The sequence below is a fragment of the Pipistrellus kuhlii genome, unplaced genomic scaffold, assembly GCF_014108245.1.
Source record: "Pipistrellus kuhlii isolate mPipKuh1 unplaced genomic scaffold, mPipKuh1.p scaffold_m20_p_4, whole genome shotgun sequence".
Taxonomy (NCBI): Eukaryota; Metazoa; Chordata; class Mammalia; order Chiroptera; family Vespertilionidae; genus Pipistrellus; species Pipistrellus kuhlii.
Window position 1 is genome coordinate 12,756,441 of NW_023425540.1, and position 25,356 is coordinate 12,781,796.

Here is a 25,356-nt window from a genome sequence, read left to right on the forward strand (position 1 = left end):
GTGATGGTTTTGACATAAAAAAGACATGTTTGAATCCAAACTGCATGAACTTGGCCATGTTACACAACTCTATAAACCTCAGTTTCTTCATCTGCAAAATGGACATGAAATAGCTTTATCCCTATTAAAGCAGCTAAAACATCAACTGGACGAATAGCTGCTCAGAATGTGTCTCTTCCCTTCTATCCCCTCCCTTGTTTCATTTCCCTTATGGATTTTCAGAAAAATTAAAATGTTTACTTAGAAATGAGTAGTTTGAAAAATAAAATCACAAGTTGGCCCAAAAAGTCATACTTTAGATTTCATATACTATCATAAAAGCAAATGATGTGATGAAAGGGGATTTTTTAAAGGACTTTATACTCTTGCACTCATGCTCAGAATATGTGCTTCTCTTTCTGCAGGAATTGAGAGCAGAGACTGAAAAACCAAAAGCCACCCCAAGTCTTACTGGGTCGTTTCCTGAACAACAGTTTTTCTTCTGTCCATCCCGCCCCCCAATGACATAGCCCCTGCCCTAACTGCGGCATTAACTACCATATTTTCCGGCGTATAAGACGACCTTTGAAATGAAAAAAAGTCAACAGGGGGGAAAATAAATAAATAAATAAATAAAATCTCTCTCTCTCTCTCTCTCTCTCTCTCTCTCTCTCTCTCGTCGTCTTATACACCGAGTATATCCCAAAAAACGTCTTGATATGCCCCTAAACGAATTTTCTAACTCGATCCCACACCAATCACTGCAAGGCTGCTCAGACCGCCTCTCTAACTTAGCCAATCCAAGCAGGCTTTTTATGCATGCAAATTATACATGTTCTGTACCCGAAGCTACACTGTGTTCTAGTAAAAAGCCTGCTCAGATTGGCCAGAGTCAGAGAGGCAGTCTATTATAACCTTTGAACCTTTGCTTGTTGTGATTGGCTCACCGTGGTACATACAGTTGCAGCACAGGAACGTTCTGTGTAGCCAAAGCTGCTATATCAGGACACATAGAGTGAGTTAAAAAGTACCGTAATAGAACATTCTGTGTGTGGCTGAAGCTACAGTACTGTATAACCCTGGCCTAAAAGATTAGTGGGTGTACAACAAATGGCTGGTAGAAAAGAACCCGTCATGGCTCCAGCAAGAAGAAGGAAATTTGAAGCCAGTTTCAAACTGAAAGTTGTAAACTTTGCCAAGGAACACAATAACTGTGCTGCAGCAAGACAATATGGAGTAACAGAAAAGATGGTCCGAGACTGGAAAGCAAATGAAGATGCATTAAAGAGTATGCCAAGGAGTAAGTGTGCATTAAGAAGAGGCACCCCTTATTGGCCAGAACTCGAAAAGCATGTAGTAGACATGGTTCTTGAGCATCGTCAAAATGGTTATGTAGTGACACAAAACAAAATACGTATGTTTGCACTTTAGTGGGCTAAATCTAACCCAGATAACAGCAAAGGATTTAAGGCCACTGTATCCTGGAGTACTAGGTTCTTGGAAAGGCACAATCTGGTACTGAGGCAAAAGACCAAAATTGCACAAAAATTACCTACAGATCTTGACGGCAAAGTAAGTCTTTTCCATCAATATGTAATACAACAGCGCAAGAAACATGGCTATGCATTAAGTCGGATCGGAAATATGGATGAAACTCCTATGAATTTCGATATGATTAGAAATAAAACTGTTAATCCAAAAGGTGCAAAAACAGTGTTAATTAAAACGACAGGACATGAGAAGTCCAGTTTTACAGTGGTACTAGCATGTACAGCTGATGGTGCCAAACTAAGACCAATGATTATTTTTAAAAGAAAAACAATGCCGAAAATCAAGTTCTTTGTAGGAGTTTTTGTACATGTGAATGTAAAAGGATGGATGGATGAAGAAGGGGTAAAGATATGGCTTGATTAATGTATGGAGTAGGCGACCAGGTGGACTTCATCAAGAACGTAGCCTACTGGTGTGGGATATGTCCAGGGCTCATTTAACTACCAGCACAAAGAACAAGCTGGCAAGAATAAACACAGATGCGGCAGTTATTCCTGGAGGATTGACATCATTGGTACAGCCACTGGATGTGTGCCTAAACAAGCCATTTAAAGATCGCATTAGAGAACAGTGGAATGAGTGGATGATTAGTGGCGAAAAGTTATTCACAAAAGGAGGAAACATGTGTGCGCCACAATTGGATGTTTTGTGTAACTTTGTCATAAAAGCCTGGAATGATATTACTGAAGAAACAGTAATCAGGTCTTTCAAGAAGTGTGGCATATCAAATTCTTTGGACGGTATGGAGGATGACTTCTTGTGGCAAGATGAAGGGGAAGCCGAAGCTGAAGCCACACCATCTGATTCGGAATTTGATCCATATGATAACTGTCTTATTATAGAAATGTACAAGAGGTCATTGATGAACGAACTTATGATGTCAGAAGAAGAACATGATGAGGATTTTGAAGGATTTTAAGCTCACAATGCTCCTCTGCCTAGAAAAATCTCTTATCGTCTCAATCAGTCACACAAACAAGAGTTTTCTACAAGTTCTTCATGTAATTTTCTTTCCAGATGATGCCATCATTGTTAATGTTCTCTTTTGGATTTCTTGTTTCTCAGTCAAGTTCATGGCATTGCCATTTGTGAAGAGACCTTCCATTTATCGTACGGTATATTACGGTATGTTCAAAAAATGTCATTCATTAAAAATTTAATTAAAAAAAACTGGTGTTGCCTTGGAAGTGGGGGGTAGTCTTATACAGCAAATATAGGCCTAAACCTATGGTTTAACTGTAAAATTAGGGGGTCGTCTTATACGCCAGAAAATACGGTATTAAGTATTCCATGGTGGCCTACTCTGACCACAGTTGGTCTCCCTTTTCTGCTCCTAGTCATTCAGGAGATCTCCCTAGCTTTTGGGAAAAGGTCAAAATTCTCAACATGCTTCACACAACCTGTTACTACCTATATATGGGATTGAGACCAAAATTATGCCTCCAGGTTGCTTTAAAAACCATTATTAATAAAATAAACACAGTTATTAGTAATACATTCAATAAGTGGCAAATTATTTAATTCCTGATTTAAAAAGTAGTAAATAAAAGCTTGACTATTATTGAGATGGTGTAGTCAATTTAATACTATTGTTGACACTATTTAAAATAAATTTGTCAATTACAGTATTACATTTATATTGCCAAAGGCTAGAAATAAGGCTAAGCACTACATTTCCCCCAAAGCTTAAAAGCAATGAATAATATACTGCAAAGGAAACAGTTCAATTTAAAGTAATATTTGGGATACAAAAGCAAAATATGTTTTACATGTACAAAAGTGGCTGAACACTTAGAACAGACCATAGTTGTGGGGAAAAGAAAGTTATCTTTGAAAGAAAATAGAACAATTGCTGCTTGCTTTTCACTCAAGATTTAAAAATAGAAAACCTACTTTGGGATAAAATTTTGGGCATATTTTAATTTGTATGACTGATTTAAATTTATTTCTTTTGACTACATAAAATGATAGTTCTTTTTTAGATTAATATGAAGGAGAAAAATTAATCAAAATAATTTTGTCTATATGCATTTTTCCCACAAAGAGATTATCTCGTACACACACATACACACACACACACATATATATGCACACACACAACAGTAAACATGTGTGCTCTGTATTCTATATTCTAAGGCTACAATGTAAAAATTTATATAAACTGTGAAAAGTATCCCCAAAGTGAATAAGAAAGCACAGCAGTTATTCAATACAATTTCAGGAAATGTACTATTTATTAATTAAATGCTCAAAAATTAAGGGATTCAACAAAGAAGCAAATGAAAACTAAAATCCTTTGGGTACATAAATGGCACCTGAAACCAAAGGTTTGAAATCGATAACAGAAAAGAGATGACAGCTTTTCAGACTTCTCATTTCCAAGTTATCACCCAGGCTTTCATTCCCTAAGATGCTTCTCTTCTGCACTTTAGATTGCTAATTAAAACAGAAAGATTAAACAACAGAACTCGGAAACAGATTTATTTTTTCTCTCCTACCAGTGAGCTGGCAATAACACTGTCTGTTTAGTGTCTTTATTAAATGACTTCCCATATCAGCTCCACCAGGTTCAGGCTCCTCTACCTCCAAAGGAAATCAATCATCTGCCTGTCTGCTCATCCGGAATTCTAAACAACAATCACCCCCGAGGCTTTGCATTGCGTGACAGTAGAAGTTGTTAATTGATATTAGTATTTTTCTCCTAATACTGCAGAGGTCTCTTTGAGTTTCCTCCTTGTTCTCTAGGACCAAGGTCAGAGTGAGCGTAGGAGACTGAGTTTTCTTTAATGGAAAGCTGCTGGAGGGCTACTGGTTTGCTGCCTGCTTCAAATGGTCCCGATCCATCACCTTCTGGTGACAACAGAGGCTGTCTGAATCTACTCACAGGTACATCAATCAGGTCAACAATTGAATATGGCCTTGGTGTGAACTTGAACAGCTCACACATTTAAAATGACTGCCTTGAAGCACACAGAAAAGTGTAAAGTGAGTTCAAAAGTCTGCCTTCCTTGCCTTCACAGGCTCTCGGGTTTCCTTTGGTTTCTGAGGCTGACAAAACTGTGGGTCCAGCCAGCTGTACAGCTGAGCATTCCTGAGACCAGATCCCCTGTGAGAGGCCCCCTCACTACCCGTGTTCTTGGGACACTAGGAAGCTGGTAAATGATGGAACCAGACAATAGTGGTCTTTTCCTTGCAGCTCCAAGCCACCTTCCACATGAAGAACCTACAGACCGGTGAATGCATAGCTCATGCCGACTGAAGACGCTCACCATTTGTTTCAGCCCTGCATTTAAGGGATTTTCTTAGATGCTTTCCAACATCAACTTCCCATCGGTGGGGCCTTCCTAGCTTCCGATACCCCCCTTGGCTCTACAACATTTTATATAGACATTTTACATTCATATTCAAAATCACCCAAAAAGTGATCACAGGGAGACTAACTACATCATCAATAAAGTCAAAGGAACAATTTAAACCTAAGAAAACTTTTTTAGTTTGTGTTCATAGGACACAGACATGGGCTCTTCTCAACTGAGTCACTAGATTACAGGCAATGCCCAGAAAGCACCAGAGGCCACCTCAGAGCCACGTGCCACTACCCAGGCCGGACAGACAGTCATCAGAGCAGATTCGAGGATACTGTGGGAAGAACAGAAGCTTCAAAATAACAAGCTGCTTGTGAAATGTATGCCACTTAAAATCCTCCAAAATTAAGTCCAGCAGGAGGGAGACTTTGCTTTAGAGAAAAGAAAATACTGGTTGCATGTGTATTATAAAGTGTTCAGGGTAAGAGACCCTCTACTATTGTAAGGAATGACTGTCCTGTCACGTTACTCTGACCACACTCTTTGTAAGAATGGTTTACTGTGAGACTGGAATGGATTCTGATAATGAGAAAACATTCAACTTTCCCAGGAAGTAAGAAAGAGGCTGGGCCAGGGTTCCTTATTGCCTTTTCAAAGCTGTTTGTAGTCTTGTTTTCAAAGGAGCTTAAATTGCTCCTCGCTTCATCTCAAACCTCCGTGGCCACAATCACGGCTCAGCACTGGGCTGTTCTGTTTTGTTGCCACCACAATCTGTCAGGCTAAATAATTTTCTAAGGAGACTCTATTCATCTGAGCTGAATGGAAAGAAAACCAAGGACGAGGATATTATTCAAACTGTCGTCAGAGTCCCTTATCTCCCTGAGGCCAGGGCCACCGGTGAGGGAGAGCCTCAAACATGGCCCTGGGTCCTGCCCCGAAGACATTACATCCCGTGGATCAAGATGCCAGTCCTTCATGCCATCATGACACAGCAGCGCTCAGCTTCCTCAACTACCTCCACTGAGACGCCAAAAACAAACAAGTACATACATATTCTGAAGGTGCTATCACCTGATAGCTAGTGTATGGCAGGCATCCTGGCATCCGTTCTTGCCATTTTTTTATTTCCTGATATTTTATTTGTGGAAGGGCTCAAGCATGATACAATATACAAAAAAGGTAAAAGTAATGGGATGGGCAGACCCCAAAAATTCTGCCAATTCAACCAAAATAAATCTGTAGGTCAGTGTAGCTAGGTGCCAAAAAGTAAACTAAGGATCCAGAAGAAAATCAATAGTAACTTTCAGAGTCCATCTGGTTTCACCAAAGCAGTCCTACTAAAATCCGCTAAAATCCTCTAGATTTCTCTGCCTAAGACTCATACATTCCCTAGAGAAAATGCTGATTCAGAACAGGGAGGTTTCTATATTATTGACCATTATTCATTGAGTATTAGTTATCCCATAAAAAAGGAGAGAGAGAGAGAGAGAGAGAGAGAGAGAGAGAGAGAGAGAGAGAGATCTAGTTATCCTTATATAGCATAATTGAGCTCAGTGAAACTCTATCTTCTCACAGCATACACAGAACATTCTTAAATAGCAAATATGAACTAAGAATGTTTGGTGTTACTTGAGTGAAGCGTTTTAATTTTAGATTCCAAAAGTATCACAAATTAATTGAATGAAAGAAAAAATCTAGACATGTACTAGAAAGCTAAAAGTCCATAGAACTCATAATAAAACAAACTCTTCAGGAAAATAAATAAAAAATCAGAAAAATGAGACTGAAAATAAGATTGATATTCTCATAGTTATATCATTTATCTTTATGAAATCAAGTGATGATAGGTATGTGATTTATGAGATGCAGATGAAATATGTTAAGTGGATATTGGTTAGCAGTTATCTAAGACACTTGGGAAATAATAATGCTTTACAGAATAAAACAGGAACACAATCCTATTACAACTTTTTTCACATTGTTTTCATTAATGAAAGAATTACAATATAATGCAGAAGAGGGTATGACCATACTTCACTCACCTGTTTCTCTGTGAGAATGACTCTACCCAGTAACTGGTCTTCTAGACCTTTCATGGTGACAGTGAAGTCAATGATGGAGGTTCGAGCACTTATTTCAGGGGTGTAGGCTGGGTTGGGCAGTTTGGTGGTAATGTAGAGTTTGAAGCCATCCATCACATCTACTTCCTTATCACTGACTTTTACCTTTATTAGTAAAAAGAAAGTTAAAAGTAATAAAACAAAGTTACATCTTACTTTGTCTTTCTGTATATGATCAAGTATTGCTATAAGCAATTATGTACCTAGAGATAATTTATACTAAAAATAAAATGATCCTCAGGCATTCATATGACTTCAAGGCAGAAGGAAGAAAGGAAGGGAGGGAGGGAGGGAGGGGAGGGAGAGGACAGGAGGGGGGAGGGGAGGGAGAGGAGAGGAGAGGAGAGGAGAGGAGAGGAGAGGAGAGGAGAGGAGAGGAGAGGAGAGGAGAGGAGAGGAGAGGAGAGGAGAGGGAGAGGAGAGAGGAAGTTCAATATATACCATGCAATAAATACAGAATTTATCACCATTCAGAAGACTAGACTGATGGAGTCAAATATCCTTTTAGATAGAAAAACTTACTACTTGCATAATGACATTTTCTGGGAGATTAGGGTACGCTCCCAAGCAGGTCCAAAAATCCTCTTGAGATGGTTAGGGGGGAGTTGTTTTAGGAGGGTATGGGGCTGGAATGATGGTTCAAATAATGTGCATTGACAGGGAGTTTCATGATGTTAATTTTCCACCAGTGCCAAAGGACAGAGAGAGTACCCAGATTTTCTTCACAGCTTGTCCAGATTTGGGACAGAAAGGGAAAGAGGCATGATGGGGCTTGAAAACTGTCCACAGTCAAACATCAAAATGGAGTCGGACTTTTTTACACATGTCAAGTAGATAATCCTAAAGGGACTACTCCTGAAGGCTTTAATACCAACTCAGGAAGTGTAGGAAAACAAAGCAAATGCCTCTTGCCCCGAACTCAAATTTGAGTTACTTCCTGCCTTTTGAGAAAATTTCATCTATGTCACATTGACCTGGTCTCATGGTAACTGTTCTGTACAATTTATCAAAAGGCTTAACCCACCTTAAAGGTAGATCCAGTCTTAATGAAGTTCCTCTCCAAAACATTTTCCAGGGCTGGATCTAGTTCCTCCCCAACATCCTCGATCAGCAAGGGCCTTCCCAGAGAAAGACTGTCCTCCAGGTGGTTCCTGAAGTACTTGTGGTTTAGAGATGTGATCTAGAAACCAGATCAAAATGTTGCTCTTAACAGAGATATCATGATGCAACACAGAGAGATAACTCACAGAAAGCTGAACCTAAGCATTCTGTCACCGGAGGCAGGTACAGAGAATTCAGAGATCCTGACTTGAAACCATAGTTGGGGTGAAGGGATACAGAAAGCTTAAACCCTTCCCATTCTTTTCCCTTTAGTGGGAAGCACAAAACATCTCTGGGTGGCAATGCTGCCTCTCCCTCACCATCACTTTTGTGATAAATAATCAGGGAATAATTACAAAGGGTCTTTATAAAGTGTTGTCATTTAGTGTGGCACAACTCCTGCTCTGTTTATCAAAGAGAGCCTTGGACCCTAACAGAAGAGAGTCTGAGGCCTTCAAAAGGTGTCATTAGTAGCAATCAATACTAAGGCAAATAATGCAACTTTTAGAAATTATTTCTAAATATCAATATCTAAATATTAATATTGAATATTCTATTGCAATATATCACTTAGTAAAGTATATAAACATTGGATCATTATGTTGAACACCTGAAACTAATATAATGCTACTAGTAGCCCTGTGCACGAATCTGTGTAGCTCGCCAGTAACTCTCTGCTGCCCTCTAATAGCTCTCCACTGGCTGCCCTGCTCTCTTGTAGCTCTCCCAGCCACACCCCCTCCCCATAGCTTGCGGCCTTGCCCTCTCCTATAGCTCTCCACCAACTGCTTGTAGCTCTCGGTGCCCCACCCTACTGCTGATCCGTGATCCAGTGGTTACTTGGTTGGTAGTTACACTTCACGGAATAACCACCATTTGCATATTACATCTTTATTCTTATAGATGTGGCAGTAATTATAAATTAATAAAATAAACCAATAAGTAAATTTAACAAAAAACAGCTCTGTTAATAAGATAAAGATAGATAGATGATAGATAGATAGATAGATAGATAGATAAATAGATACAATTATTTCTAAATAACAAATATTTTCATTATTCTTGGATACTTGTTGTTCTGGGGCAATAAAACTTGACTATTAACAAAAATATACCCAAACACAAATTACCTGGAGTTCATTTTGGCTTTCTTTATTTTTAATCCAGATTTTGCCTTGAGTCTGCGGATCAATTAACAAAGGATAGCGAGATGCCTTTGTGACAATAATTCCGTTCTGAATAGATAAATCGTCATTTGGTAGGCCTTGGAGGTTCCATTCACTAATCATAGGAGCATCAATCAACATCTCGTTGAGATTCAGATTGTCAGCAAATGGAATCTCCCGGGCTTTCATTTCCTTCTGCCAGTCATTTAACATCAGATTGCGAAATTCTTGGTTAAATGGACCAGAATAAGACAGAAAAGCCGTGGCCAACAATACATCCCCTAAAATGGAAAACAAACACCACTGAAATACTTTATGATCAGACTTGTACTTGTGTAGAATATTAAAAATGAAGGAAAAAAACATTCTTTAAAACTAAATTCCAGAACCAAATCGTCACCACATGTTGCTGTGCCTTGATGAATAAGAGGTAGTTTGGTTGACTGTTAAACAGGGTTCAAATGCCCCACCAAGGTTTGGCTGCTATAATCAAGCACTGGAGAATTTTGGCTCTTGTTGGATTTGGGAGGATGACTTCTGAGTTTAAGATACAATACTTAGAAGTCAGAGCCTATATTCAAAGTGATCTTGGTCAATATAATCTTTCATTCATAGAATTCAATGTCCTGATAATAAGAGGTTTAAAGGTCATTAACACATTCAATACGGACTGCATGGATTGTCAGACCAATATTCATTCTTTGAAACACTGCAGTCTCAGAGTCTCTCTCTCTCTCTCTCTCTCTCTCTCTCTCTCTCTCTCTCTCTCTCTCTCTCTCTCTCACACACACACACACACACACACACACACACACACACACACAAACACACAGGACTTTAAAGTAATAGAGTTTGTATTTTGATTACAGCTTAAATTTGCTAACTCCTATCACACTCAACACGTGACCTCATTAATACAGGAATTTACATACCTACAAGTCTTTTAATTTGTGCAGCAAACTCTTTACTCTGCTCTGTCCATCTTTCTTTTTCTCCTGCCAAGCCACCGATCAGCGCAGATGCAGTCTGCATCTTATGTCTGCACCGCTCGGCATCTTCAAGCAAGGTCTAAAAAAGGTCAAACCAGGAGAGAACTTTAGTTTAGATAAATACAGCCTCTGGCTGGAAAATGCAGCTTAAAACATTATATATGATCTGCCTTTCTGAGACATTTTAGCCATTCATTTCCTGGAGAGCATAGGATTCAGTTCCCGTGAGCCTATTTCTGCCTAAGCCTCTCTTTAAGGAACTTGAATGGATGTCTCATGTGGGGCCCTGAGCCAACAGACCCTCCCTAGACATGAACAACTGAGAAATCATGGAAATTTGTATCGTTTATGATTTCTCTAAAAGAAAAGTAGAAATAAAATACAAGCATGCATGATAATATCATAAATCACACACACGAAAAAAAACATAAAGAAATATATACTGGTATACTTATTTTAAAATTAGAACAACTTCTGATGTTAAAGTTCCAGCATCATTATCGCTTTATCTACACTACATGTCCTTTCACATCAGGTAAAACTTGAGATTATCTTCAGATTGTGGGGTTTTGAAGCTCCTTCTCAAACTCCAGCCGCACTTGACTCAGCAGATCCCTCCCTGCTGCTCCTTGTGTCAATGAAGTCCTTTAACCAGACTTCCTCATACTGTTGCCACTAGGTGCTTAGTTATTAAAAATAAATGGTTCTGACTCTCTATGTTTAAAGGACAACTGTTAATTCTACTTGTAAAAATTTATACTTATGAAATAATGATAGATATGAATAAAGATTTATCTGTGTAACCAGTCCCTAGAAGTTCGTGTATAATAAATATATATATTTACATCATAAACATATATATATATATGCCCTTGAACAATGTGAAGGTTGGGGGAACCAACATCCTGCAAAGTTGAATATTCATAATAACTTCTGAAACCCCAAAAACTTAATTACTAATAGTCTATTATAGACTGAAAGTCTCACTGATAACATAAAGTCAACACATATTTTGTATGTTAAATGTTATCCTATACTAGAGGCCCAGTGCATGAAATTTGTGCACAGGTACCGTCCCTAGGCATGGCCTGCAATCAGGGGCATCTTCCTTGGCTGCCCACAGCTGACCCACCACCCACCCCCAGTTCCCTGTTCGCCATTAGGTGATCAGAGCCTGATGAATGGGGGGAGGAACTGAAAAGCGGTCAGTGCACCTCATAGTGACTGGTCGAGCGGTCGTTCTGTTGTTCCACCATTAAGGTCAATTTGCATATTACCCTTTTATTATATAGGATACTAAAGGTATAGTATGCAAATTGTCCCCTCAACCAGGAGTCCATCTGGGAATTCAACGAGGAGGCAGAGTCAGCCACGGGAAGGGAAGGAGGCCCTGGATGGTTGCGGTGGCAGCAGGCATCCGGGAGAAGGGAAGAAGTACTTGGCCAGCAGCCGGCAGCCGCTAGGGACCCTACCAATGCACAGATTTCATGCACTGGGCCACATATATATATGAGAAAAGAAACTTATTAAAGAAGTCATAAAGAAGAGACAATACATTTACAGCATTATGAGTGTTTATTTTAAAAAGGCCATATATAAGTGGACCCATGTATTTCAAATGCACAGTAGTCAAGGGTCAACTGTATATGCTAAAAAAAAAAAAAATAGAGGATTATTTAAATGGAGTATGGTATGTTGTGAATAAGAATACTTTGAAGCCATTAAAAATAATCTCATAGCCAAAACTGGTTTGGCTCAATGGATAGAGTGTTGATCTGCGGACTGAAAGGTCCCAGGTTCAATTCTGGTCAAGGGTATGTACATAGGTTGAGGGCACACCTGGGACCTTTCAGTCCGCAGATCAACACTCTATCCATTGAGCCAAACCAGTTTTGGCTATGAGATTATTGATGTTTCTAGCTCTCTATCCCTCTCCCTTTCTCTCTGTAAAAAAAAATCAATAAAATATATTTTAAAAATAATAATCTCATAAAAATTTGTAATCATGATATATAATTAGATTAAAAATTCCATTTATAAAGCAGTATGTACTTAGTTATCTATAACAGTTTTAAATAAATTTTAAATACATGTAATTCGAGGCATATGTTCAAATATGAAGTGATAAAGAGCAAAACATTTCGAGTGGTCCGGTCAAGGTTATCTATGTGTATTCTCTATAAGGAACATGAATTGCTTTTGTAGTAATAGCACAATACAGTGCTTTACAGAAGCACGATATTTATTCAACCTGCCTAAAAGATCGTTTCAAAGATTAAATAAGATAAAGTGGGAGGATCTGATTTGAAAAACATGAGCTACGTAAGAAGTAGTTATCTTCCCCATTACAGGGAAACTCAGAATGTTCATGTTCCAGAGCTGACTCCTATTTTGGCTGAACACCCTGAAGTCTCACCAGTGGTCCTTAGTGTCTGCTAGAAACAACATCAAGCCTTAGTGAGGGAAGATGTGCTGTGTTTGCATTTGTATAAATCCAATGAAGCCTTGATCTAAACCAAACCTCTGCAGAGAGAAAGCAAGAAAGGAAGAGGAATTGCCACAGCGTGGAGGAGTGTGACGGTCCCTCCCACACCAGAGGACAGTTACCTGCTTTTCTGTCATGGCCTGTTCATACTCGGCCTGCACCACATCAAGCTCTGCCTGCTTGTCGTTCAGCTCCTCCTGGGCCTTCTGCAGGTCCTGCATGGCCACGACGTAGCGATTCTCCTGCACCACCAGGTTGGCCTGCACAGGACACAGGAGGTGTGGGGTGGCAGCAAAGCAAACATCCAGCACTTCAGAGATTGAGAACACTCAGTTATGTCTCCTGGTTATACCTGCTCTTTGTTCCATCCTTAGGGTCTTTTCAAATTATGTTAAGTCAAGACCAAATCTTCATGTGAACTTGATGTAAATGTTCACAAGCAGAAAATTAGAATTCATTAGAATAGAAGTGAGCAAATTTTCCCCATATTCTATGCTTCTGGGACCAAAAGGTAAAATCAAGGCTACCAATGTCTATGTGTCAATCCTATCTCTTTTACAGAATTCCTGGCTCAAGACCTTGGATGTTATCATGGGGATTTTGTGCTATAGTGTTCTGTGTTTGTTTTTTTGTTTGTGGGGTTTTTTTGGCAATGTATAGGAAACTACCAACAGCACACACAGGCTTAGTTCCCTCACAAAGCGTCTGTGCCTAAAGGCTCACACCATGCTGACTGGAGCAGGATTATGGAGCAGAAAGAAGCATCCTGTGTGAAGCCTTTCTGTCACTTGCTGTCCCCATGAACCCAAGGACAATAATACCAAAGGCTGAAAACTCCTGGGCTGTATGAAAAGTCAAGACCCAGTTGACCTAGAGGCCCCTCACATGCACATACCATGCAGCTCTACCTGGAAGGCTTACCTTCAGAGGCAACACTTCTCTGTTAATAGAAAAAAAGGATGCCATGGCTTTGGTCCAGGAGCAAAGACCGGCCACATTCCCACATACACGTTTAGCAGTTTCGATGTTGTAGTCTGCCATTTCAAAGTAGGGACCCAAAAGTTCTATCACTTCTTCATTGATTGTGTCTTTTGGGAATTGCTATGGGAAAAAGGCATAAAATTAAGTCAAATTGTCATGAAGTCATATTCTCATTATGCTCACAATGCTAATGGACAGTGAAATGAAAGAATGATGTCATATTTTGTCAATATTTTAGGATATTAGGCAAAAGTCCTAAAGGTGAAAGCAGACTAAGCAATGACAATAAAGAAGTTGGAATACATTTTGTCTTCTATGGACAAGATATACCAACCCTAAATAAATTTTCTGAGATCCAAAGAAAAGGAAAGTATTTTAGTGATGAACACTAAAATAGTTATTAGGATTTCAGAAGCAATAAAATTGTCATGTCATTAGTCTTAAATAGGTAAATTACAAACCTGTAAAAACAACAATGGAAAACAAATACACCAAGAGATATTTAGCCTAAGGACATATATATTTAGCATTTAGTAGCAACTAAATCCTTAATACATTCAGACAGAGGTTCGATTAACTCGCCTGAAATGTGAAGATAATAACTTAGACATTAGGCCTTGAGGGTGATGAATTAATTTTTAATCATAGAACTATCAAAAATATGAGACAATTTTTATCTTCTTGAGGAATAAAAAATTTTAAATAGCAGAAATGTATCAGAAAAAAAAAGAAAGAAATGTATCAGGAATACCTTCTTACATCAAGAGAAAATACTGATCAAACAATGGCTTTGGACCTTTTAAAAGTGGTGTTTGGTCATCTAAAAGAGGATAATTAAATGTTTTAGAAAATTAATTATCTAAAAAATAATCATCTAAAAAGTAATTAAATAATTAGAAAAAAAATTGATGTCTAAATAACTCAGTGAAACAAGCCTTCAGAGAAGAAATGTAATGTGAGGTAAAACACTATCTCATTCCTACCTGTTTGAGCACAAGTTTCTCATGTTTTAATTATCTGCTTAAGTCTGTGTGGCCCACTAGTTTCATAAGCTACTTATTGTTATAGCTGCTGTATGATAATGTAGCCACAGAAGCCACTGGGCAATGTTGAATTAAAAGCTAAATGAAAGGAGAGCTAAAGTTATCACTCGGATGTGGGTTGGGTATCCCCAATTAATTGTCTCAAGATCTAAATATGACAGATGAAACAATAAAACTTCTACAAAAAAAAAAAACTCAGAAGCATTTATTCTGCCTTAGAGGTGGGCAAAGATTTCCTAAACAGAGTGCAGAGAGCACTTAAGGAAAATATTGAAAAATTGGACTACATTAAAGTTAAGAACGCCTGTTTATCAAAAGACACCAATAATGGAATGAGGAACTAAGGTAGAAAGTGAAAAAAGATAGTTGCACACATATAAATGATAAGTTACTCATATTTTATATATAAAGAAATTCTAGAAAGTGATAAAAATTTGAACGACGAACCTGTAGGTTCTGTAAAAAGTTCCCTGCAGTCATCAGTTTTAACGATTCCTGCCAGGAAGGAACTGTACAGCTTTTTTCCAGGTCAATTTTCACCGCATTGACTTTCCTTTGAAACAGCAGCAGCACGCAGTCCATGATCCTCATGATGAGGTGAGGGGGCCGGCCCAGCGTGCGGACGGTGGCGATGTCCGAAGGCTTGATGGTCTGGGGGAGGAAAGGAGGTTAGCATTCGGTCTCAGGTGAGAAAAGTGCAGACAAGCCTTTCATCCCTAAATGCTACAGTTCTGACAGAGGAAAACAAACATTTTTAAACAGATGCAGTCACGGGGACTAGTTTCGTATTTAATCCCACACAAACCCATGTCCCCAGAAGTTCCATTGTTTACAATTCAGACTGACAATGAGGAGAGAAACACTGCTGAGCCTATAAGGAGCTGTGACTTCCCTAAAACTGTACAGACCACTTAGTGTCAGAAAGCAGGAGAGTGTAATCTGAAATAAAAAAAAGAGTAGTCAGCACTTATGCACATACCAGGGATCCTCAACCAGGAAAACTCCAGTATTTGCAGTGCTTTCTGAGTCATTAGTTATGTAGGTCAAGAATCTGCCTCTCTCTCTTAAGTAACTCTGACTTGTCACAGTGGACTGACACTAGCGGGCGGCCCCAGGGCTGACAGATTGAATAATTAGAGGTTTCTTAGCTGGAAACTGACCTTTAAGTGACAGAACTTGAGCAATAAGAATTTTACTAAGCTGTTAGAAAAGTTCTGTTCCATTTCCAGTATGGAGACTCTTATGGCGTAAATTATTTAATAATCACATAGAATCATGCTGGTTGATAGTAACTGGCTCTATCTCTTAAATTCTTTTTGGAATAAGTAGTGGTAAATATCCTAATATATATATATAAAAAAAAAAAAAACCCTGGGTGGTAATGTCCAGTAACGACTGGAGGCTGACCTAATAGAAGTCAGTGCTGGCCCCACCCCTAAACAAGCCAGTACGGGGCAATCAGGCAGGCAGGCAGAGGGGTTAGAGGTGATCAGGTAGGCAGACAAGAAGTTAGGGGTGATCAGGTAGGCAGACCAGCGGTTAGGGGTGATCAGGTAGCTAGGCAAGTGGTTAAGGGCGATCAGGTAGGCATACAGCCCATCTCAATGCTGGCCCCATCCCCCAGCAAAGAAAGAGGGAGGCCCAGGCCAGCCAAGCCATTGCACCCCAGCCTGTAACCTGCAGAGAGAGGCCACTGGTGGCAGGGAGAGGTTGGGGGGAGGGGGAAGCACTGCACAGATGGCAAGCAGTGGCAGTGGTGGGGTTGAGGCCAGCTGCCTGCAGCCCAGGGAAGGAAAGCCTCAATAGGCCCTGATCTCAGGCCAGGCCTAGGGACCCTACATGAGTGGTCCAGGATTTTGAGAGGGTACAGGCTGGGCTGAGGGACCGCCTCCACCCCACCCCGAATGCATAAATTTTCATGCCCCGGGACTCTAGTTAAATATAAAAATCAAATACAGTACACTCCCTAGACAAATAGTGTACATTCATTCCTTCCAGATCTTGAAAACCTTCCATCTTATTTGCATCTGCATCTCTCCTGCCAAAGAAAATACCCAGTGGCCTTCTCATCAAAGCTAATGATCTTTTCTCCAAGGACTTAGAAAGAAAAGAAGAAAACCACTAAACTTGATAAGCAGAAATGTAACTATATATTTTGAAAATGTTTCAATAGACTAGTATTTGTGAAAGCTAGACAGCTGAAGGTGAAGAAGAATTTGTGGTAAAAAAGAAAAAACAGTAAAGATGGCAGATCGATCTTTCTTTGAGATGTGTGGCTATGAAAGAAAAGAAAGATATATAATAACAGCCAATGGGGAATGCAGGGTCAAATTAAAGTTATATGAGGTTTAAGAGCTGAACATGCTTATTTTACTTTAGCTTTAGAAAGGAGAATTTTCAAACAGAATTGGGTACCTAGGTAAAAAGAAGTGGCAGAGAAGGTTATAAATGAAGTTAAATCTATTTCAGCTGAAATCCTCTCTTCTCAGCATGCAAAGCAATATTACTGTTATATAATTCCCATACATCATTGCAATATAATAGTTATTTAACATCTGGAGGCATATTAGCATTGAGATAGGAAGAGACACATTCTTTGCTGTTACCTTATTTGTTGTATTGATTTATGTAGCCTGACGCCAAACTGCTAAGGGTTTGGGTGTACCTGGAACTTTCTTTGTATACACTGGTAGTATCACATTTCAAGATTTCAAAAGCTCCCAAAGAGGGAAAAAGATGGAGGCAGAACCAATGAAAGAAATTAATAAAAAACCATCTTGCACGACCCCAATCATCTTACCCCAGTTCCCACACATTTCTGCACTGATGATTACATAATGCAGGATAATTTAGTGGCAGAGAGCACTAAATTAGGAGGGTACTGGAAAGTACTTTATAATATTAAAAGAGTTGCTAAGCCTTTTAAGTCTTGGGGAAAATGCAGGATTTTAAGCAAAACCTGAGATGCCATGTGCTCTATTCCTATGATGCCATTAGGAATTATGAGATCAATAAAGGCTTAGAAGTTTCTTTACACTGTCATTGTCTTCTCTCTGTTGATCAGACACTTTCAGAGATGCTCAGATGTCTAAAATAGATGCAGGGGAAGATAAAGATCGGAAGCACATCCTCAAAGAGATATCTGCATCCCATGTTCACTGCAGCAGTATTCACAATAGATATGAAAGCAACCTAAACATCCACTGATAGATAAGTGGATAAAGAAAATGTTTTGAATTATAATAAATATAATTCAGCCTTAAAAAAGAGAAAGATATCCATTCATGACATTGATGGATCTACCGGACATTATGGTAAGTGAAAAAATTTAAACACATAAAGATAAATACTATATGATCTCATTTATATGTAGAATCTAAAATAGACTCATAGAAGCCGAGAGTAAAATGGTAGTTGCTGAGGGGAAGGAGAAATGAGGAGGTGATGGTCAAAGAGTACAAAGTTTCAGTCATGCAAGATAAGTAAGTTCTAGAGATGTAAACAGAATAATGCCTATTGTTAACAATACTATATTATATATCTAAAATTTGTTAAGAGGGTAGATCTTGTTATATTTTTACCATAAATAATAATAATAATAATATTAAAGGGAGAAGGAGGAAACATTGGGAGGTGATAGATATTTCCATGGCCTTGTGTTGATGATGGTTTCATAGGTGTATACTTGTCCCAAAACTCATCAATTTGTACACATTAAATATGTACAGCCTTTTGCATGTCAATCATACTTCAACAAGAGGAGAGACGAGGTGCTGAAAAACTGGAGAACCTGGAGCACTTCAAGGTCTAAGGAAGTCAGTGCATGGTGGAATAGTGAAGCAGCAAGGAAAAACATGTCACATATAAGAGCAATGTGAGAAGTTGGAAAGATAAAAGAGAAGGCAAGATCTAATTCATATATATTGTATATTGACTCAGAAAGTTTAAAGACTTAACTTGGATCAAAAAGATCCAGAAATGTTTCCAGAAGTGTACTAAGGAACTTGTAAAAAAGTTACAATTACATTATCAAATAATGATGTATGCTCAATTGAGGTTATGTAACTTGAATTAGCAGTAGACAGCTTTTCCCTTTCTCCAACAGCTTTTTAGGCCAAGAATCAATAAGATAAGACAATAAATGAGTAAGGCTGAAGTAAAAGCAATCTTAAAATCGAGCCCCCCAAAATCTTGAGACTTCAAAACTGGACCAGCCAGCCCTTTCGGGTATGGTTTAGTTCATTAAACTCATCATATTTACTCAGAATTCAAACTCCTTTCTAATTGCTCTATTTGTTATTGCCACACAACTGTATCAATATTTGTGTTGGAAGCCTATTCAAACTCTGACATTAATGAGCTACTTTAGATCAGTAGTTTGTCATATGGGTAATTCATAGATAAACTCAGAGAATGTTATGGCTTACAGACCCACTCCACTGTTCTCAAGAAATGAGTGAGGAAATGATATTTTAGCAATTTTATGTGTCTTTCCCAATGTCACATAGCTTATTGGTAACAGTGAACATGAGAACCAAGTACCCCTGACTGCCATGATATGGCACTGCCCACCAATCAATCATGAGTGAGGAAATGAGATGGGAAGTAGCATGTACAAAATATATAAAGAGCTGGTAACATCTCCAAGCAAAAAAAAAAATATTACTTGAAGTTGTTCCCGTGGAGAGCACTTTGGTCTGAAGCACTTTCTGTTGTTACTCGTCTTTTCTTCATTTTCCTCCTTGGCCCTGCACTTGACATCTGTTATAGCACACATTTACCTGCAGGGCTGCTTCTGCTTCTTCTAACGCTGGTTTGGCTGCTTCCAGTTTCTCTTCTGCAATGGCTTTATCCTTAGAGATGCTGTCTACAATGGCTTGTGCTTTGTCCTTTACCTTCTGTACCTCAGCCTTCACCTTTTCGGCAGCCTGTGCCTTCATCGTCACTTCTTTTAAAACCTAATTCAATATAAAACAAACAAAAGAGCCTCATCAAAGTAGACCCAGCTGATTGCCTTGGTTTCTTGATTTTGTCCACTATACAATTTTTCATACTGAAAACTAAGAATATTCTATGGTAATGGAAATTAGTATTTTTCACTTTTGTGGCTATAACTTATCAATTATATATATTTAACATTTGTGGACTGGGAATTCAAAATAAATGTGGTACATATGTGAATGTCCACCTACCGTGTCAGCTTTACAGTTTGCCACTTGTAGCTCCTTTTCTTTCACTTCCAGTTCTTTGCTCAGAGCTGCAACAGACTCCGAAGCTTCTTTTAGCTTTTCCAACCCAGTATTCATTCTGAGATTGAAAATCCAAAGAAGCATGTTAATTTTGTGGTAGCTGCCCACATTTTCCAAGTGGTCTATATTATAGATAGTAATGGCCATATTTGAAGACTAAGTATGCATACAAACAGCAAATCCAGCAGAACTTGATAGAAAGGGATGGGTCCCGGCTTGATTCCAGCCTACAGACGTTGATATATTTTCCATAGACTGTGTGTGGGAAGAGAAAACCTGCTAAAATTATTCTGTATGCCCAGCCAGTGTTGCTCAATGGTTAAGCATCAACCTATGAACGAGGAGGTCATAGTTTAATTCCCAGTCAGGGCACATGCCCTAGTTGCAGATTAGATCCCCAATAAGGGACCTGCAAGAAACAGCCAATCAATTCTATCTTCATCATTGATGTTTCTATCTCTCCTATTTCTCTTCTCTGAAATCAATCAATATATGGTATTAAATTCTGCATAACATGAGAAATATCAGTGGATCCAGCATTTGTATCCTGCAGGAAACATGTTTAATGACATTTATCTAAATGACAATAGACTTCAAATGTTTGAAGGCCTAACATGGAGCAAGGAAAATCAATTATTTCCACTTTTTTAAAAGAGAACAATGAGCCCTAGCTAGTTTGGCTCAGTGGATAAAGCATCAGCCGATGGATGGAAAGGTCAAGGGTTTGATTCCAGTCAAGGGCACATGCCCAGGTTGTGGGCTCAATCTCCAATAGGGAGACTGCAGGTAGTAGCCAATTAATGATTTTCTCTCATCATTGATATTTCTATCTCTCTCACTCCCTCTCCCTTCTTCTCTCAATTCAATAAAAATACATTTTTTAAATAAAAAAAGAAAGATATAATGAGGTTATAAGCAGAAAGATTTAGGATCAAGAGGAGAAATTAATTTAAAATCATCAAAACAACATTGTGAAGGGACTAGCTACCTGCTTGAACCTGAATTAATGCATCTTAAGACCAGAGCTCTCAGAGTTATTTAGTCTAATCACTCATCCAGATGTTCCTCAGGTAACAACCCTGGCTGATTCTGTCCATATTCAGGCAGAAGATGTAAGTGGTCAGAGAAGAGTAGGATGAGCATGAAATTGGAACAAACCTCAGCAAAGTAGGTATTCACTTATATACAGTGAATATAAGCAGCAAACAGAGTATCCTAGATAGTTGGGAATCACATGGGTAGAATATCAGAAAGGATAGCAATGGGGGGAGGGGATGACTGAGTTTTCAGCTTCCTTCTAGGTCTATAATTATGTCAGTCCATATAAGACAAGTGGTAGGCCATAATCCTTTGAACAGGCTTGAGAGAAGGGCTTCTCAACTCTAGCACTGTTGGCACTTGAGGATGAACAATTCCCTGATGTAGAGGTTGTCCTGTGCACTGAAGGGTGTCTAGCAGTAGCCCTGACCTCCTCTTATCTGATGCCAGGAGTACTGCTCCACCCCCCCATCACTGGAGTTTTAACAGACAAAAATACCCACTAGGAGTAAACTTGCCCTCGTTGAGAGTGACTGATGTAAAATAACTCCATATTTGAGCTTCACACTTACCTGTTGGCCAGAGTTTGCACTTCCACATGTTTCTCTCCATATATGAACTTGTAGGCCTGAATGAAGGACAGGTATGACTTGGGAGTCACATGGGTAGAACGTCGGAATCTTTGGAAGTAATCAACACACTTCTCAGCTACTCCATCCTGGAAGGAGCCCATGCACTGGACCACTTGCTTCTTGGTTTCCAGACTGCAGTCAATATCATAGGAAGAGAGGAAGTGTTCGGATACTAGAAAGAAAGGAGATGACAGCATGTGAAATATGAACATGAATTATCATGGAAATAATTAACTAGCTATTTTTTTAAAGGCTTTGTTATTTCTTAGGACTCCATACCATTTTTTAACCCTAATTAAGTAGATATAAGTTAGCATTTTGGTCCCAGGTCTATGGCATCAATAATTTTATTTTCCCTTTCATGTACAAAACTATCACAGACTTTACGTCTATCATCATACTTCTTTTTCTGGTACTTATGCAAAGAAGTCTCTTCTATACAGCTGCAGCTTCTGGTCAGCAGCCAGTCCATTGTATGGCTTACATAAGGACAAAAGTGGCACAAATAACTCAGAAATCAGTGCCCACCTGGCTCTCATATTTAACAATCTCATTTTTTTTTTAACTCAGAACCTGTCAAATCCTTGATTCCCTTACTCTGGCTGCATTTGGCCCGTGGAATGTTCACCACTAAAAGAAGACATCCAAGCGACATATGACTTAAACTACACATAGGTTGGACAATCTACCGATGAAGGAATAGAAATGCTATCAAATTAAGAATCTCAGTGGCTTCCTGTGACATTCCAGAGCCTGCCTGCGACCCACTTGAGACATAGTTACAGAACTAGAACACTGTCCATTAAGCCGAGGCTGCGATCTCGTTCTCTGACAACCATGCTTTGGGAAAAAAGTAGAAAATGTTTCCTCTAACCATGGACAAAGTGACTTTTGATTCAATCCAGTACAGTGACAGCACACAGCACAGAATGTGAACAAACAAACACTGTAAGCCAGATACTCCAATATAAGACTTCCCACCATACTAACCAGCAATTAAGGCGTCCTTTGGCCATCGGCTGAACCAGTCAACAGTGCATCCTGAAATCAAGGCAGGGAACTTCAAAGCTCGATTTCGAAATTTCTCCCCCACAGGCGAAAAGCAGAGCACAATGTGGAGGTTCTGCCGGACGCGACTCATGAAATACTCATACAGGTTCTCGTTGGTCGGAGGACGTCTGGGATGTTCTCTTTTCATGACGGATATGAGATCACTGTTAATTTCATCAACTTCATCGCGAGTAAATAGGTTGGAGACCTGAAAAAATTGCAGACATTCAAATTCAGTACAGGCCCATGAAAACAGATAAAAACGGGTAGCTCAATTTGTATGTCTTTCTGCCATGTGTGTTCTTAATCTCGCCTTTAGGAAATTAACCAACAGCCTTCAAGATGAGATACACTACTTTTTAAAAGTAGATACACTACTTTTTAAAAATAGAATACACGAGTGATTTTATTATTAACTACAAAGTCATAGCCTGTCCTTATAACCTCCCTTTTCTGTTTTTTTTTGTTTTGTTTTGTTTTGTTTGTTTTGTTTTGTTTTTTGTTTGTTTGTTTTCATTTTTAACTTGGAGCACTCATTGAGTTTTTAAATGGATAGATCCACATTTTGGGAGTTTTATGCTCGCTCCAAAGACCCAATAGAAAAGGCCATACTGATCACCTAACCCCCAATAATAGCACTTATTCAAAACTCTCATCCAAGGAAATACAGACAGCACTAAAGTCAAAAGGAAATCTGAAGAGACAAAATATATGAACAATAAATGAACTCCTACCTCACCCGATGATAAAACATTGTTCATATATTCCAAAAATGACTCATCCTTAATGTCACTGTCCGTGAAAATAAAAGTGATTCCTTTGCCTTGCTGACCAGCTGTTCTATACAAAATTTTCAGGTCTTCCATCAGATTTGATGTGTTGTAGGATCTAAGGAAATATTGTCATTGTGTCACAAGCTAAATTATTTTGATGTGAAATAAATATCCTTAAAACAATGCTTTATGCCATTTAATTAAGCCCAAAAAATGCTGATATTGTTGTATCAGATGAGTATTTAAATGTAAGTGAATGTTACTGGTTCATTATATTTACTTACAAAAACTTTTAAAATTTTCTTTCAGTTTCTAATAGTTATTCTTTTTGGGAGTAATAGAAGTGCAGCATCTTGGTAAAGTTTTGAGTACTTTGCTGTTTACTAAAGTCAAGAACTATTTTTATTGAGGTATAATTGATGTAAACATTATACTTATCTCAGGTGTACAATATATGACTTGTATATATATATATATATATATATATATATATATATATATATTAATAATGTGAAATAATCACAGTAAGTCTAGTTAACATCAAGTAACACATTTACTTGCAAAGATGAACTTGATTTTTAAAACTCCACATTTTATGAAGCATTATAATTAATGTTCTACACACAAAACAAAGAGAGATCTAGAGTGAAAAGTAAACCTGGAACAAAAAAGTAATGTTTACCACAATTAAATGTCACCTGGATGTGTTTATGTTTCCTTTTGAAAATATTTTTGGTAATGACAATAGAAAAGACAAATTTGAGTATTTACTAAGCACCATCTGCAATATTTCAGAAGATATCTCACAAATTAAATTAAACTAAACTAAATCATTTTAAGCCTTCATTATACGGGATGAGGGAGATGCCCTATTATAAATAATGCCTTCCTCATCCCCAGCACAATTATTCTCTATGCATCCTTGGATCCCACATAAAAGGGTTTGCTAAGCCATCAGTACACTGTAGTAGAATAGGTATAAACATTATAAAATGTTTCAATATAAATCTTTCACTGTCAAAAGCAGTACTTCGGTGAAAATTAGCTTGCAATCATGAAATGTTAGAGAGGTCCCAGTACAGAGGAGCCCATTAGCACCAAAAGTGAAAAATAAAGATATTCCAGCCCTGAAATTCAGACTTACTAAATTATTATTTGAATTCTGTGCCATTAAATAAACTCTACGTTCAGAGCACAAGAGCAAATGGCCTTCTGATTTTTTTTTAAAGCTACTGAACATTTAACTTCTATACGCTGTGCTTTTTTAACCTCAATAACCTAAACCCTAGAACCAGAAGTACCACTACAATGCATCAATATTTTTAAAAGACTTCTAGAGCCGAAACCGGTTTGGCTCACCAGTAGAGTGTCGGTCTGCGGACTGAAAGGTCCCAGGTTCGATTTTGGTCATGGGCATGTACATCGGTTGTGGGCACATCCCGGGTAGGGGGTGTGCAAGAGGCAGCTGATCGATGTTTCTCTCTCATCGATGTTTCTAGCTCTCTATCCCTCTCTCCTCCTCTCTGTGAAAAATCAATAAAATATATTTTAAATATATATATAAAAAATAAAAGACTTCTAGAGAAGTGAGATCTGAGAGATTCAAATTTTAAAAAACATAGTACAGTACCCCCTTAAAAAGGAAAATACCTTGCCCTAACTTCTCACACTATATGAAAACTTTCAGCTCAGTCTCCTGCATCAGAGGGTCAAATAATTTAACCTGAGTCATACACAAACAAATGGACATGCTTTCTAAACCTGAGGCTCTTGATCCTTGACCTTTGGCCATAGGGCCATGCAAAGGCTTAGCAGCAGGATGGTCTTTTGAAGACTATGAGAAAGCAAGGAGACCTTCACCCCCTTTTCATCTGTAATGGAACATTCCCAGTAT

General features: G+C 38.5%; 1 protein-coding gene across 1 annotated transcript in view; it reads right to left on the reverse strand.

Annotated features, from left to right (window-relative positions):
* Positions 1 to 25,356, reverse strand: part of DNAH5 (dynein axonemal heavy chain 5) — a 193,852-nt gene that overhangs the window by 29,902 nt on the left and 138,594 nt on the right. Inside the window, exons 54-65 of the mRNA XM_045571576.1 lie at positions 23,424 to 23,577; positions 22,630 to 22,897; positions 21,580 to 21,811; positions 19,913 to 20,027; positions 19,502 to 19,678; positions 15,168 to 15,371; positions 13,618 to 13,797; positions 12,819 to 12,956; positions 10,155 to 10,290; positions 9,187 to 9,503; positions 7,980 to 8,135; positions 6,878 to 7,060 (exon numbers count right to left, since the gene is read on the reverse strand). Coding sequence (XP_045427532.1) covers positions 6,878 to 7,060; positions 7,980 to 8,135; positions 9,187 to 9,503; positions 10,155 to 10,290; positions 12,819 to 12,956; positions 13,618 to 13,797; positions 15,168 to 15,371; positions 19,502 to 19,678; positions 19,913 to 20,027; positions 21,580 to 21,811; positions 22,630 to 22,897; positions 23,424 to 23,577 — 2,260 coding nt within the window. The remainder of the gene's footprint in view (positions 1 to 6,877; positions 7,061 to 7,979; positions 8,136 to 9,186; positions 9,504 to 10,154; positions 10,291 to 12,818; positions 12,957 to 13,617; positions 13,798 to 15,167; positions 15,372 to 19,501; positions 19,679 to 19,912; positions 20,028 to 21,579; positions 21,812 to 22,629; positions 22,898 to 23,423; positions 23,578 to 25,356) is intronic.